General features: G+C 39.0%; 1 protein-coding gene across 1 annotated transcript in view; it reads left to right on the top strand.

The window, feature by feature from the left end:
* The first annotated feature begins 409 nt into the window (after nt 1-409).
* LURAP1L (leucine rich adaptor protein 1 like) overlaps nt 410-16,511 on the top strand; it is a 42,532-nt gene continuing 26,430 nt past the window's right edge. The window contains exon 1 of the mRNA XM_019627168.1: nt 410-1,569. Coding sequence (XP_019482713.1) covers nt 1,258-1,569 — 312 coding nt within the window. The 5' untranslated portion in view covers nt 410-1,257. The remainder of the gene's footprint in view (nt 1,570-16,511) is intronic.

The following is a 16,511-nucleotide window of genomic DNA, read 5'->3' on the forward strand; positions in this document are numbered from 1 at the left end:
TGAAAGACAGCTTTTTCACTAGTTACGCTCAATATTTTCCCTCCATAATTAAAAAGTTGCTCAATAATTTCCCCTTTTTAATATCCACCGCTGTCTTCAGTAGCCATATAAATTATCCTGGCTATTTAATTCTTCACGTCTGCTTCCGGGGGTACAGTGTTACATTTAGTAAGGCGATTAATTTAGGTTGTACATTGTCACTGAACTTTTGGTGAAATACACTTTTTATAAGTATAACATTATTAGTAAGGGCTTCTAAAGCTAGATTTTTGCCTCAGGAAGATGGGGGATGGGGAACGATGCTACATTTAAAGTCATTTTTCTGCCCCTAACAATTTGTTAACTGCTATAAAGGTTTCAGGTACCAAGCAATTTCGCCGGGAAAACTGAAAATCGAATACCCATATAAGGAACTCCCACCTAAAACAGGACGCTGAAACTACCACTAGCAGCGGACGTGGGAAATTTTCCGTTGTTCATCTTGCCGGTGATATACGGTACAGGGGTTGGCCCTGGTTGGGTCCACCTGCCAGAGGAGTTTAAAGTTTCCGAGGCTCCGAAGAACACAATGACTTGGATCAAACAGCCTACATAGAGAGACGGATATTTCTGCTGCATCGAGGAAGCCATTCAACGCCTGCTAAACTATGTGTCTCTTTTTTATGCGTCCACGCGCACAACCGACCTTCTCTATCACTGACTAGAGATTATTTGTGACAACCCAGGATATTCCGAAAGCTTGGCGATTCATGGCTGGAAAATGAAACGACGCGGGAAGTGTGGCCACATCATTACATGGTGTCGCGTGGTACCAGATGTGTAGTCAGTGAATTGCGCAGGGATGTGAACGGATAGTTTTATGCGATTTTTCCTCCATAAAACTAAAACAGACTTCATTTCCTTTTTTTTTTTTTTTTTGGTCTGTACTACTTGCGTTTTCCCCCTCTGCAATATCAATTAACTCAACTTTGCAGTGAGGTGGCCAAATAGCAAGAAGATGAAGTGGTCTCTATAATCTTGGTCGAGAGTCAGAGGAGTTACAGCGCCCCGGGAACGGCAGCTGCGACCCGCCGCGTCCTGAGCAGATTGCAGGGTGGAAACCGCGCAGGCGGTTATGGAGCGGACAGTGCACCCAATCTGCGGAGCATAGAGACCGGGGCGGCGGAAGGGGTCCTTTCATCTCGCAGCAGCCTTGGAGGCCGCTGCTGCCTCTCCTCCGCAGCGTTTTATTACCATTATCATCGTTCTTGAAAAGTCATGGAAGACGGGCCGCTGCCAGACCTCAGAGACATAGAGCTGAAGCTGGGACTCAAAGTACCTGAGAGCCTAGTGCGCTCGCTCCGTGGGGAGGAGCCGGTTCCCCTGGAAAGGGACGGGGACCCCTGCGGGGGGAGCGGCGGTGGCAGTGGCGGTGGCGGAGGCTGCAGTAGCAGCAGCAGCAGCTGCAGCCTCCCTCCCTCCTTGTCGTCCTCCTCTTCGTCCTCCCCAACCTCTGGTTCCCCACGACGTAGCCACTCCAGCGCCCTGGAGAGGCTGGAAACCAAGCTTCACCTCCTCAGGCAAGAGATGGTGAGTGCGGTGCGCCGGCTGTAGGAGCGGGGCCCCGGGCCGAAAGATGTGGCGGTCAGAAGCTGAGGCCGGGGGAGAAAGGGTGGCCAGGGCTACAGATCTGACTGCTGTGCGCGTGGGAAATGAGGGGTAGAGGAGCGCGTATGGGGTGCGCGTCAGGAGGCAGCGGCTGCGAGGCTTGTTTACCCCGGACTTTGCTCGGTCGGGGTTTGCGAGGACAGCAGAGCCAGCTCTGCTCGGTGTACTTTCTGATGGCGCGGACTCGGTGCTCCCACGTCTGACCATGCAGCTGCCAGCCCGCAGCCTCCCCTGCACTAGGCCTGCGGAGGGTTTGCAGTTACTAACACCCATCTGGGGCCTGCTAAGATCCCTTCACACTTTCGGTTCAAAAGGTGGCTCAGTCTATTGCACTTAACTGCAAAAATACTTCCTGGTTTGCCGAAAGGTGGCGCGGCGGGGTCCCTGCAGCCTTCCTTCCTCTCTCACTCCCCTTCCACCACTACCACCTCCGCCCCTTGGTGCAGCAGTTGCAGCTGTTCCAAGGCCACTGTGGAACTGATTCTCCACAGCTGGTTCTGCAAACAATGGCCCACTCGTCCTTGAAGTTCTTATGAATAGATTGTTACACTGTTTTGATCTGAGAGAGCAGGTGATCCTCAGGCCTAGGGATTTGTTAATGACCACTTCCCCTTCTCCCTCGATCTGCATTTGTTTTCTGTGCTGTTTGCAAATATTAGCCTAAGAATTAGATGATGGGATTACTAGTGCAGGGTCAGAGAATACTCATTATTCCGGATGTATTTAGATGGAGGCACTTATTTCCTTGCCATAAGCTCTTGTGCAAGTCATTTTGCTTCTGTGGACCTCAGTTTATTTGTACATGAACTGATTGGAGGAAATGATTCCTTCCCAAAACTCTCGAAGAAAGTGTCCACAAAGCAACAGCATTTTCTACCAGCTTCAAGAGGAGGAAAGTTGTTGAAACCGGGCTTCAGTCACTCAGAGGATGGTGACAAGATTTTCTATGTAAATGACCCTGTCTTCTCCGGCTTTGCATGAAAAAGGAACCAGAGGTTTCTCCCTAGCTCCTCTCTTTCTGCAGTTGGAACACTTGGGAGGAAATGAAGTCCACTGCATAAAGTAGTCTTGGCAAATATATTAGTGCAAAAAGCCAGTCTTCCGAGATCATGTCCTATGTTCAGAATGTTCACCATACTATTCACACAAAAACCCTAGGATAGCCCTCTAAAAACCTCTGTCAAGATCTTTAAAGACAGTCTATAATTTTTATGTCTCAAGTATTCATTTTCTTCCTACTTGGAATACCCAAATATTGATATTCCTACCGGGAATACACAGATACACACACACCCGCACACACAAATATCTATATATGTATATTATACATGGGCATTTGTGCTTATATAATATATACTCATATATCATGTGTCATTTGTGCTTATATATATTCATACATGTGTAATGCAAATGATTTTGTATTATATGTATGTTTCTCTATTTAAATACATACACAGGTTATAAATATTAGTGACTCAGCAAGTAGCATTTACTATACCTGTTAATTAACTGGGTGCTGAAAATACAAAATGAAAAAGTCAAGGAGCCTGTCTATTTAGGGTTCTTGAACACTTTGCACTCATTTGCCATTTATTATTTGCAGTATATCTATATCAAGTCAACTGTGTTCTAGAACTCTGTAGGGTTAAAAAAAAAATCTGGTTATTATCAACTAAAGACACTGTTGGGGAGGAAAACTTTTCCTTCTAAGTTCCTTGGCTAGTCTAATGTGAGTAAATTGACATAAGACAGACTAATAGGAGAAAATCAAATTTAATTTCATACGTACGGTAGTCCCATTAAAATATGAGGCACAAGGGCATGTTAGGTCATTGTGGCTTATGTGCCATCCTGAGAAAAGGAGTGAGATAAGGGCCTGGGGCTTCAAAGGGGAGAAGGGTAATTGACAGGACAGTAGGAAGAGCAGAGGTTTGGGCATTGGATGTTTGCTCTGCTATACAGATAGGTCATTCAGATAAAAGTTATCTCTGGTAATAGCTTTCTCTCTACCAGACCCCCTGTTTAAATTCTTTTAGGTGGTTAAGGGAAGGATAAAAGTTTTTCTGGAGCCTGCTGGGTCTTGACTGTCCTCAGCTCAAAATAATCCCCATGCTAAAGGGGCATATGTTGGTGTTACATATTCTGTCCCCTTCAATGCTTTCTAGAGTTACCTATTTTTCTTAAGGAAAATGTCATACAGTTAGCGCTAATAAAAATATGTTTCCCCAAACCAGATTTTGCTATATATAATAATTATCAGATATTAGTACATTTTAAAAAGGCCAATAAAAACAGTAACAGCAGAGGCAGATTGCTAAATTGACCATTATAATTTCTAGGTGAAGCGTCTGTATCAGTGAAATAGGAGAATTGATGTCAATACAGATGTTTTGTGTTTAACTCTGTACCCTAATAAAGGTTTCCATTGAGAAAAGGATAACATCGGCTATGGGAGTTTAGAAAGAAGGGATTGAAAACAGGTATGTTCCCTTGTCAATGAGATGGTTTCTTCCCATTTTACATAATTCTTGTGAGTACTAAAAACCCCAGTTTCAGCATAATTGCAAAGCAACAAATTTGCTTTTATGTAACACTGAATAGATGCAGTTCTGAAGTTCTTCCTATCTCCTACCATTTCCAGATAGAGAAGTTGAGCTATGAAGTCTTCATCGTGACTCGGATGTCCTATTTGACCCTCTCCATGAACACGGAGTTAACCTCCTTAGTATTCTGGGTGACCCCATATTTCATGCTCATTATCTTGAGTGGCTCACAGATTTTTCCTCTGGATAGTCTAGAATTATCAAATTTGGTCCTGCCCTCAGAACCCCTTCCTAAGAAACATGCTCACCATGAACAAGCCTTTCTAGAGACTCCCAAGAATTAAGCCTTCCATTTTTTCCTGTTAGAATGGATGTGTAGACCATTGGCACAATATAGCACAGACTTGCAGAACTTACAGTTCTTGACAAACACATGATTTTATCATTGTTTCTCTTATCTCCCTTTATGCTTTTTGAATTGTTTCCATAACTCTCATCTGTAAATGTCATAATCAATGATCTCAAAGGTCTGTGAAATGCAGCTGTAATGGAAAGAAGTTGAAAGAGATTGGAGAGGGGGGAGAAGCTGTTTCTGTGGTCAAATGTCTTAATGTTGAAACCCTTATTAACAACACTATACACAGTAAAGGTTATAGGAAGGAAAATATTGGAAAAGAAAATTTTCAGGAATATATTTGGTACACTAGGCCAATCCAAGGTAACTACCAGAATGTTTTGAGGAGGAAGCAAATTTTCCCAATGTGTATTTTTATTCTGACTTTAGATATAAGAAAATCTGACAATACAATAAGAAAATGAAGAGACATCCATAGTAAATTTATAATGAAAATGGAAATAGATTTCAGACCTCTTGTACAAAGTCTCCCCAATAATATGTGTTCACTAATTTTCAGTTCACAGAATGTTTTAATATCTGAGCTTAACATTTGAGCTTAAGGTCATACTGGGGAAGAAGAATTATTTGCATCCATATTTTACAAATGAGTGATCATTGTGGCTTAGAGTTGGTTGAGAAAGCAGGCCAAGGTCACAAAGCTAATTAGTGAACAGAATCACAATTTGCACTCACATCATCTGACTTCACATACAGTGCTTTTTCACCCATTCTAGTCCACATCCCAACAATTTCCCTTCAAAGTGTAGTTTTTATGAATCTGTGAGAGCTCTGCACCCTCTAGAGTACTAAGGGGCCAACGAAAACAGTCCCTCAGGATGCATGTTTTTCAGATATTGCTTCATTCAATAATCAACAAATATTTATAAAGTGCCTACTATGTACCAGTCCTGCCTCAAGACCTTGGGAATACAGAACAAAATGCCTACTGTAGAAAGTCCGTCTTCAGAGGCCCTGTCCCATATCTGGAGTTTTTATCCCACTGTGTACACAAAGACTCCTTTTGCAAAGTTTTTTTATGAATGGGACTTTCAGCATTACTTATCAAATAGTTTTACTCTAAGTTTTAGGCTATCTCATAATATCCAAAATATTTTTCCAATAAATGTAAATAATCTCTGTCAAAACCTGTATTTTACCTCTGAGTGATAAATGTTATATTGCACTTTTACAAGATGATCAAAGTGCTATCTCAATATGTCCATCTCATACCTCTAGTTTGAGAGTGAAAGTTATTTTCATCAATTTACTCTGGAAGAAATTTAAAATACGTAAGATTATAAAAGCGATCCCTAAAGATCAATAACCTGGGATTAGAAGGAGTCTGATGCACCCTCCCCCATCTGCCTTCCTACATGAATTCAAGTATAGTTTGGAATGAAGTACAGTAAAACCTTGGATTGCAAGTAACTTGGTTTGCAAGTGCTCCACAAGATGAGCAAACATTTCTATTAGGTTCGTGCAAAAGTAACGACAAAAACTGCTATTACTTTTGCACCAACCTAATAATACATTTAAACTTGGTAAATGAGCGATGTCTTGCAATATGAGTAGTTTGTTTCTGGAACAAATTATGCTCACAAACCGAGGTATTACTGTATATACTACATGTTGATGCCATATTCTGGATTTTAGTGAATTCTTTATTATTTGGGGATGGTTAATGCAGTGCCATTATGGAAAGTAATTTGAAAATATCGTGTCATGATTTCCATATTTTGGGCAATTATTTGCATAGCAGCTATATAATAGTGAGGTATAAACAATCTCAAGCTAGTTACTTATCTTTTCTTACTATTAAAACATTCAAATACCACACCCAAACCCTTAACTCTTGCTTTAATAAAGTTTTCTGGGCAATACCCAGGATGAGACACAAACACACATACATACAGACACATATGTGATACTAACATAAATCAAAATGTCAATTTTTTTGAGAATGTTGTATGTATACTTTGTTATTATGGATACTTTCACTTACTCATCTTTTTTATGTGTTTACCCCTGTGTTAAATGACTTACTTTGTAATAAAAAAGAAAAAATATTTTATATCCCCTCAAAAATAGATAATAATTTCATTAAATTAACTTCACAATTGCTTCAGTCATACTTTAACCAGGCTAGAAGACTTCCATCATTTGTTCTATCATTTAGTTATTTTTAAATTGGACAAAATTTTAAGGAAAACCCTTAGGTGTATAATTGAGAAGCTGTAAAGTGGGAGACACTTTCCTTGATGAATTCACAAGACAGCTGGAAAGATAAAATGGGAATATAAAAAGATAAAATGGGAACTGGTCAGAGAAAGATTACAAACCAACATGTCAGCAGGTGCATGATGCCACAGCGGAGATCAGACATAAGTGTTGAGACTAACAGATAAAGCTGGGGAGATTTCTCATAGCAAATGTGCCTTGTACAAGGAATTAAAAGTGCTGATAACTATGCAAACTAAGAACTTAATATTAGGGAGAAACACATCAAGGAGATGAGGAAATCTGATCCCTAACAGTGGCTTCTTCTATCATTTTGCGCACAGAGTGTTATTACACTTACTTAATCTAATAAACAAATCTTGTTGAAACATGTTGCCTTACACAGTGGCTCAGAATTGACAGCAGCGCAGACAAAGGCAGTAATGTTACTTCGCTAGAAACATATAAGACAGAATTTAGAGGATTTATACAGAACTTGAAAACAGTGACATTTTCAAAAACCTATGAGCCCTGATCTGTCCCTAGGAATGTATGTTGAGTGATTGGTACACATGCAAGAAACATATTCTGACAAAAAATAATTACCTTCCGTTTTATTCAAGTTGTATAACCACATTGCCCTGATCTTGAGAGACAACATTTCATGAGAATTTTAAAACCGGTTATGTTCACTTGTGTGATAACGTAAGAACGCATATTGCACCTTCCATTTTATAGTAATGAGTCACAATTAAAAGACTTTTTCAAATGCTAAGACTTTAGTTTTATAAGATACTACTTGTGAAACTGGGATTCATTGCTAGAAGTCCCTGGGGTCCCCGAGAATTTGTTTTGTTTTGTTTTTTTCTTTATAGGACATTTTTTTGCTCTCCTTCTTAAAAGGTTGTTCATTCACCAGTCAAGTGGTGGACCTCTGGGTTTGGAGGACCCTTCAGAGGCTTTGGAATCAGACAAGCTGGGATTCCAGTCATGTCTATAGCAAGTCAGGATAAAACCAACAGGGCCAGCAGGCTTGCCAAGGCACAACAGCCTATCCCTGCGGAAACTTTTACCCCATATTCCCTAGTGGGAAGGCCTGTCCAGCCTCCGTGGCCCTCATCCTGGTATTGACTTGCACTCACTGGTATGTGGCATTGAGCAAGGTATATAAGCACTCTAGGACTGAGCTTTCTTTTCACAGAGGGATAAAAGCATCTCTATTAAGGCATTGTGAGAACACAATGAAATAATATAAGAAAATCAACTGTTACGTAGGCATTCGCAACTAGGAGGATGATGACAGTTAATAGGTGTTACGTCATTTACATGGCTGTTTTGATTTTACACAAGGAGCCCTAGAAGGGCAGTGTGGCTTCAGGACTGATCAAAGTGTAGGTGCCTTTTCTACCAGACTGACTATCATAGCACCTCCCAGGTCATCAAATCTTCCATAGAGACCACATTTCTATATAAAAGCCAAAAAGAAATATGTGTAGCCTTTCCCCAGCTTTGGTGCAGGCAGAATAGAGCAGCATAGATTAAAGAACCTAAGTTCCAGCAGCCTCAGTAGTCTGAGGAGCCTGAGACTGGCATTTGGTTCCTTACAGTGAGACCTTTCTATGTGTGACGTGCTGTTGTTTAAACCTCTTGCATGTGTTAGCTCACTGAAACTTTATAATAACCTTCACAAAACATAACTTTTACAAGTCTTTTATAGATAAAGCTTTGAGGTTTACTGCTTATGCTCAAGGCTATCAAGATAGTCAGGGAATGAGCTAGGTAGACGTCAGGATCTGAGCTTTCAGCCATGACTGTGGTATGACATTTCATGCTTTAGAGGACCTTGGTGCTCATGTGGACACCCAGGATTACATGTAGATACCTGCTCTTCTTCCAGAATTTCAAAATACTAAACATGTAAAGCGATATGCTTATGTTCCATAAGCCCTCCCAGGAAGAACAAGAACGAAAAACAAGTCTCTGTCTTAGGAACACTCATGGTTTGGTCGCACATGTTCAAGTCACCTGGTTCTCAGCAATCATACCCTTTCTTTGCCTGCTACTGTCAGCAAGATGTCCATCAATACTTCTTCCCACTTCAAAAGAGCTGCTAGTGAAGAATTCCCTGCCCTGACCAGTCTGAGACTTAGAGCTTAGTAGTGAAGCTCAACTGTGTTTATGACTTAGAGTTTTGAAAGCTTACTGTTCATAGTAGCATTTTAGTTCCCTGAGAGATTCTGTTCAGGATAAAGCGTGAATCGTAGATAACTCACTAGAAAGAACTTGAAAGCTGACACTTGGCATAATTTCTCAAATGTGTACTTTACCCAAACTGTGCTCAATGTAAATGATATTTATAGAATTCACAAGGAAAAAAGGTTATATTTTCAAACATACATTTCAAAAGTCTCAGTCTGAGACTGCAAAATAAAATGTAATAATTCATCTTTCTAAAACAGCACTACATATTGTGTTCAGTGTTTATATCTAGCTATCATTATGTCCATTTTACCGATAAGGGAACTATGGCTTATAGGGGTTAACTTACTAAGTCACTATAAGTGGTTTCCGAGCCATTTATTCAAACAAGAACAATTATGAGCTAGCTATATGCTGGATCCAAATTAGTCCCAAATCATACTATAAGTACCATGAAGTGTGGTCATTTTTATTGTGAGTGAACATTTTTTACAGCAATTTTATCACATAGTTACCAATGGATCTTTTGGTATTCCTTCAAAAACATTTTTTTCTTTTTTAAAATTAAATCTATGCTTTCTCATCATAAAACTTCCAGAAATATAGACATATTGTAAAAAGAAACAAGTCCCCCTTCACCTCCCCCCAGTATTATGCCTCCTGCATATTACTCTATACCCCAAAGGAAACCACTGCTGAGAGTTTGGTCTTTTTCTATGTCTTTGCTTGCATATCTAGGCACATAAACACACAGTTTTGGTGTGTTTAGATTTCATTTTCCTTATTTTACATAATAACATTTTATTATGTTATCTGACATTTATTGGATGATTATGATATGTCAGTTAGTACTGTAAACAGTAGTATGTCATTTCATTCTCATTCCTCACCCACTTCTGAGGTAGGCACTATGGGGTGGTAGGTAAAATTAACAGATTCCTGGTAGAGCTTAAGAAATGTTTACCTGGGCCAGCAAAGTGGCTCAGTTGGTTAAGAGCACAAGCTCTGAGCAACAGGGCCGCGGGTTCGATTCCCGCATGAGCCAGTGAGCTGCACCCAAGCTGAGCTGCCGCTGAGCTGCCAACAGGTGGCAGGATGGCTCAGCTGGTGAGAGCACTTGCTCTTTACAAGGTTGCCCGTTTGACTCCTGCCTGGGATGGGGGGGCTACGCCCACCTGCAACTAAGATTGAACCTGGCACCTTGAGTTGAGCAGTTGCAAGCTGCCGATGGGTGGTCGGATGGTGACTGGACTTGGAGCTGAGCTAGCTGCGCCCTCCACAACTAAGACTGAAGGACAACACCTTGGCTTTTCCCCTTCCCCAATTTCCCAATAAAATCTTAAAAAAAAGAAAAGAAAAGAAATGTGTACCTACTAAATTTTTATCTTATTTTGTCACTTCTCTTATACGAACCTTAACTAGTTATTAATTAAAATAAAAAGTAATTACTTCACTTCTTATAAGTGATTATCCAAATATGTAATAGTTCTTTTAGAAAGTAAATTTCATCTATAGATTTCTGACTTAATAAGAATACTTCATTCTACATTGAATAAAAGGTCTTCAAATTGGAATGTACTTCTTAATAACATACTGTTTTAGTATAACGTTCTTGTTGAGTTTTTCTGGTGATAATATTAATAAAACCTCTGAAATTGGACCAAAAGGCTAACATGGCACAAGGTAATCCATGCCACACGGAGAAGGCAGAGTGGCCAACCAAGAATTTAGTGTGCTTTCAGTCCTCATGGCTCAAAAACATCTTAGAGTTGTTCAGACTTTGGAATGCTAATTATGAAAACAAAAAACAAAAAACACCAGATTCTGTTCCTAGAGATCAGGCATAATCAGAACATTTTATTCTTGAACTGAAGAGATAATTAATGTCCTTCAAATTGGCTCTTACAAGAAAGTATATATAAAACTAGAACTGTATTACTAAAAAGCCCTTTTTGTGAAGGCCCAGGTCATGGAAAGCTAGAAGTGAGGAATCAGGGCAAGAGTAAGACAGGAATTGGATTGTGTCTTGGTTGGGTCTGCCCAGCATGTCCACTGCAGTCAAGCCTATATTCTGACACATCTTATTCTTCAAATGTGAATCCCATCAATCAGGAGTCTGGCATATTTGGACTATCTTTAGGAATGAGTTTTCAGTTTTGACCTCTGGTGTCTTATGATTGGTTTCAGATTTTCAGAGGATAATAATTTCCCTCATTTCTAAGTTCTAGGGGACATACCACATTCACATGGATGACCCCCCACCCCCATTATCAACATCACATTGCTTTTGTAGAATAATTTTTCATTTTTAAAAAAACATTTCATGAATAATATGGCTTTTTTATGTTAACTAAAAAACCATCAGGATTATTGGTTTGTAATTTACAAATTAGTGAATTTTCTTTTTTTTTCCTCTGTATTTTAAATTCGGACACTTGAAATGAGCCATATTTAAGTATTAAACTTCCCTTATACTACATGAGCAGAATAAAATTGTTGCTGTTTTAATAACCACCTCAGTAAACTCATAAAAAGGTTTTAACACCAATATCCCACATGTTGAGATATGTCTGTGACAATTCAGTGACTGCTAACCCAGGCCATTATTCTACATTTCCCTGATTTTTTTTCAAAGACATTTAACTGAACTTGTCTACATTGATTTCTTATTTTGATGCCAACCAAACAAAGCTTGATACCAAAATTGCGAAGAAAAATCTCTCCTCATGGTGATAAAGTCCAACTTTTAAGGCTGCTCAATTCAGAGAACCACCTTTAGTTCCTTTGCTGATAATATAATCATAAGTAGCTACTACTGGCTTTTTATTGATGTGAATTTAACTTTGTTTCTAGGTTTTCTCTTAATTTCATAAAATTATTATTAATAAAATGATACATTCAATTACTAAAGCATGCAAACAGTATAAAAGGATCTAAAGTAGAAAATAAAAGTTCCCCACATCCCTTTTCCCAATTTCTACTCCCTAGAGAGACAACTGCTAAGAACACTGTTTTATGTATCCTGCTAGAAATTTCCTGAGCAAGTGAAAGCATACCTATAGTTTCTTACATAACTTTCGTTATAATTATTGACATATATTTATGAATGTATGTGCATGCATAATTTTCTAACTGAGACTCTTAGGAGTTTATGTTGGAGCTGTTTTTCTAGGTTCAGCAAATACTCTGGTATTGATTATATATACAGTGCTTCAAAGCACAATTTACAGCGCTGCCACTTTGGAGAGACAAATGGCAAAGGACAGCAGTCAGAGAGAGTCACTTTATTTGTATAAAAATACTGCAGTTGGTGAGGCAAAGGGACAGAGTCAATAATGTCTAGAAATAGAAAAGAGCATCACAGAACCCTAGGGTAGGGAGCTACTTTAGAGGTCATCTAGACCAATTCCCCACTGGCCTTCTGGCCAGTTGGTCATCCATGCTTTGCTTGAACTTCTTCAGTGATGGGGACTTCATTGCCTCCCAAGACAGAACATTCTATTTGCGGAAACCTCTATTTATTCCATTTGTTAATTGGCAATTCCAGTTGTTCATCAAAAGACAAACTCTATCATCATTCACTATGGGGAAAAAATAGTCCAGTATGTGTGCCTACAAGCCATGGATTTGTAACTTAAGATGAAAGCACTATCAGGTGTAAAATTTAATAAAAGCTCAATGAAGTCCCCCTAGATTTATATGTATATGACTATAATGAAAGACTTTCCTGCCTTTCTTGCAAAATGAGAAAAGAATGGCAATGCCGTGTATTGGCAAGGGTGGAGAGAAGTGGGCATTCTCCCGCACTGCTGCTAGAAGTGCATGTTCAAGGCACCTGGAGAAGTCAACTTGACATTACATTAAAAAAAGAAAAAAAAAGATACCTTTTGGACATAGAAATTCTGGTGCCAGTAATACTTAGGATAAATATAAAAATGTATCCTAATGAAATCATACAAAAATATAGTTTAAGTGTGTATTTTGGCATTATGTATGATTGAAAAATTGAAATACTCTAAATGACCAATAATAGTAGGTAATTTATGTGCATCTGATAGAAATTTGTGTAGCTATTAAAATTATGTTGTAAACTTATTTATGGAAGAAAGAAAATGGTTTTAAGATATAACATACTCAGAACAAAGGGCTGGAAATAAAATATCCTATGTTAACAGTGGTATCTTTTGGATGGTAGGGTTATGGGTGATTTTTGTTTGTTTGTTTTGTTTTTCCATCGAACTCTTTTATTTTATCCTGTTTCTCTGCACTAAGTATATATTGTATTTTGATAAGAAAAAAATATTTTTTAAATAAAAGAATATGTGCTTTAGAATAAGTTAGAGCTGAATTCAAGGAATTATAGCCCTGCCTTTCAGCAGCCTGTCGTTAAGCACATAATGAATTTAACATATGTAAAATAGCTGGGATTCTGCCTGCTAAATAATAAGTGCTTATTAAGCACTAGTTTTTTTGTCCTTCCCATTTGATTAATGGCTTAACTCTTTGGCACTTATAGAAAAAGATGAGACTAGAAGTATTCTTACTATTCATCTTTATATGTCTTCCTTTTAGTCCATTTCATAGAAAAAGGGGCATGGTTGCCTGTGAAATAACTTCTTGTCCTGCACTTACTGTGTCTGCGTTACTAACTTTGGCATTGAGCATCCTACCCAGAAGCAACACGTGTAATGCTTAGTGCCCAAGTAAGAACTGGCCACTTCAACTCTGGGACACCCTCTCTGTAGTGTAACATGAATTGAATACCAACTGACCGCTCAGGATTTTAGCCCTAATGGCTGATGCTAATCACAGACCAGCTCACCATAAGGTAATAAAGTGGACCACTACTCTCTGAAATATCTACAGGTGTTCCACAGTCTTTTCACATGAGCCTTACGCTTCTTGCCAGACAGAAATAGGTGAGTAGAAAATATTAGGACTCAGATAGATGTTCATATATGTTTTTAGAAAGATAATCAGTCTCTGTTCAGAATGCAGAAAGAGATGAGAAAAAAAATCAAATATAGACAAAGCCCTTTCTTAGGATTTCATGGGCAAGAATCTGAAAACATGCCATGTTAAAAGGTGATGATAAAACTGTATTTTCAAAGAAATAATACACAAGGAGCTACCAAGTCTCACTTAATGTAATCACCAAGACTAGTAATTTTAGTCCCACTCTAAAACGTAATGATTTAGTGGAAGGCTAATATTGTTTATTGAAATAAGTGTTTCCTCAGTGAAAGAGCATTATTTAAAACACATTTCCAAGTCTCTGGGGCTTAATACTTCCAGAGTGAAAGTCTGACAAAATTCTATATGTCCATGACTTTGGTACTTTGCTCTTGCACCAAGTTTGAGGCTGTGTATTTCCACCTGGTTAATAATACTGCTCACACCATCTTTTCCTCCCTCACCACAATCACCTTGCGGGCAGAGGCTATGACTAGTCAATGCTTGTATTTCCCTAATGCCCACACAATTATTTCGGGACTCAGCATTTAATGTCTAATTTAAAGTACAGCTTAGTCCTGCTTCTAATTTTTGTGTTTGGAATGTATTACCCACATTTCCTTTTTGGGTTGGAAAGTAGAACCCAAATCCCTCCTCTGCCTCCCATCAGCCAGGACCAATTATCTGGAACTTAAGTTCTTGGTTAAAAAAGACCAAAACGTCTTTCTAATAGCTGTCCTTGTGCCATTTGACTAACGAAGGCAGGAAAGAGGGAGGGAACTTTCCTGCCTTCCCTGAAATGATACAGCAAAATTCCTTTCTGGTTGCGGGACCTATTCTATCCCCAAATATTGTCACTCTCAGGAAGCACTGTTCTCAGGAATACTGGCAGAATGTAGAAATGAGTTATTTTTCTTCCCCAATAAGTGCATAAAGACAGTGCACATTTTAGTTTCTGCCATCCTTGTTTCCTACTCTTGAATGAGGTTTTGAAATTTCAGAGTGACAAGGAAGAACTTAAAAGAAAAAAAAGCATTATTTATATTATTATATAGTAAGCCTATTGATGTATAGTACAGTCGGTGTGGTTTTGGTTGAATATAAATAATCATTTATTTTGGCAGCCTAATTTAGTACCTGGGTAGCATTAATCAGTAGGGCATTTGTTCTCTGACTATTCTTCAAGTGCTCAGTATCGACTTGGGGATTATGAGGACAATGTGATGTGAGCACATTGTATCTGAGGTGTTGGAGGCAGTTAGCAAACTTGCAGTGAGTATCCCATTATCAATGTCCAGATGGGTAAACTCGATGGATGGAACAAAAAAAGCTAGGTTTCCTGAGTGTTCATTGTAAGATTCTAGAATTGGAAGGAGTTTCAAGGAATCGACACATTTTTTTGTTTGTTTTCAATTGGGAACTAGACTCAAAAGATGAAAAATGGCTGCCAAATATTCTAGTATTGGCTACTAAACCAGCAACTGCATGGGCTTTCTTCTGGACTATTTTGTCCCTATGTGACATTTTTAAATTATCACTTCCCAAAAGCATTAGATTTACCACCTTCCAAGAAGCTACACTAAAGGACTTTTGCTACTTTTATTCATCCTCTTTCTTATTTATATCATCCACAGAAGGAGTTCCAAATATTTGGCAGGCGTTTTAAAACACCTCTTATTTTAAAATAATGTTAGACATTACATAAAAGCTACAAAAACAGTACCAAAAATCACTTTCCACCTCTCATCCAGATTCCCCCATGTTAACATTTTACACTTACCTCCTCACTCTCTCTCTCCCTTCCCCTCCTTTGTCTCTGTCTCTGTTTCTCTCTCTCTACACACACATTCTTCAACTTAAAAGTGGTACATATGACATTACTTTACTTCTAAATACTTTAGTGAGCATGTCTCATAAACAAGAACAGGTACGGGTCCTAAATGTTGTCCTCCCTCCCTGCTGCATATAATGCAGTCATAATTTAAAACTTTAGTCACTTTTTTCTGCGGAGTTCAGACCTATCCTAAGAATATCTTTCAACAGAGCACTACAAGTGGCCACCTTTCATCAATCAGAAACCTACGTGAAGCCAGCATCAGTTAGATAATACAAGATGGTCTACCTGAAGCAAAGTAGGGGCAATCAGAACACGCCCTCAATTTCTCACCGTCCCATTTACTTAATGCCAGAAATTCTGTTCACATAAAATCATCTTTCCAGCCAGAGCCTGTGATCTATATGAAAATATGAAATAGTAAGTGGAAGGGTTTGGACCATAGGTGGTAGTCAGTAAATATATTTTGAATGCTGGATACAGTAGCAACACTATTGCCTTCTATTGAAACTGGATGGGAACAAAGAGTTGAAGAGCCAGTTTTGTTAAGAGAGGGAAAAGAGGGCCAGCTGAGTGGCTCAGTTGGTTAAGAACGCGAACTCTGAGCAACAGGGTCACCCATTTGATTCCCACATGGGCCAGAGAGCTGCGCCGGAGCTGAGCTACTGCTGAGCTTTGAGAGTGCATGCTCTTCGCAGCAAGGCTGCCAGTTTGACATCTG

This window comes from Hipposideros armiger, unplaced genomic scaffold, assembly GCF_001890085.2.
Source record: "Hipposideros armiger isolate ML-2016 unplaced genomic scaffold, ASM189008v1 scaffold_717, whole genome shotgun sequence".
Taxonomy (NCBI): domain Eukaryota; kingdom Metazoa; phylum Chordata; class Mammalia; order Chiroptera; family Hipposideridae; genus Hipposideros; species Hipposideros armiger.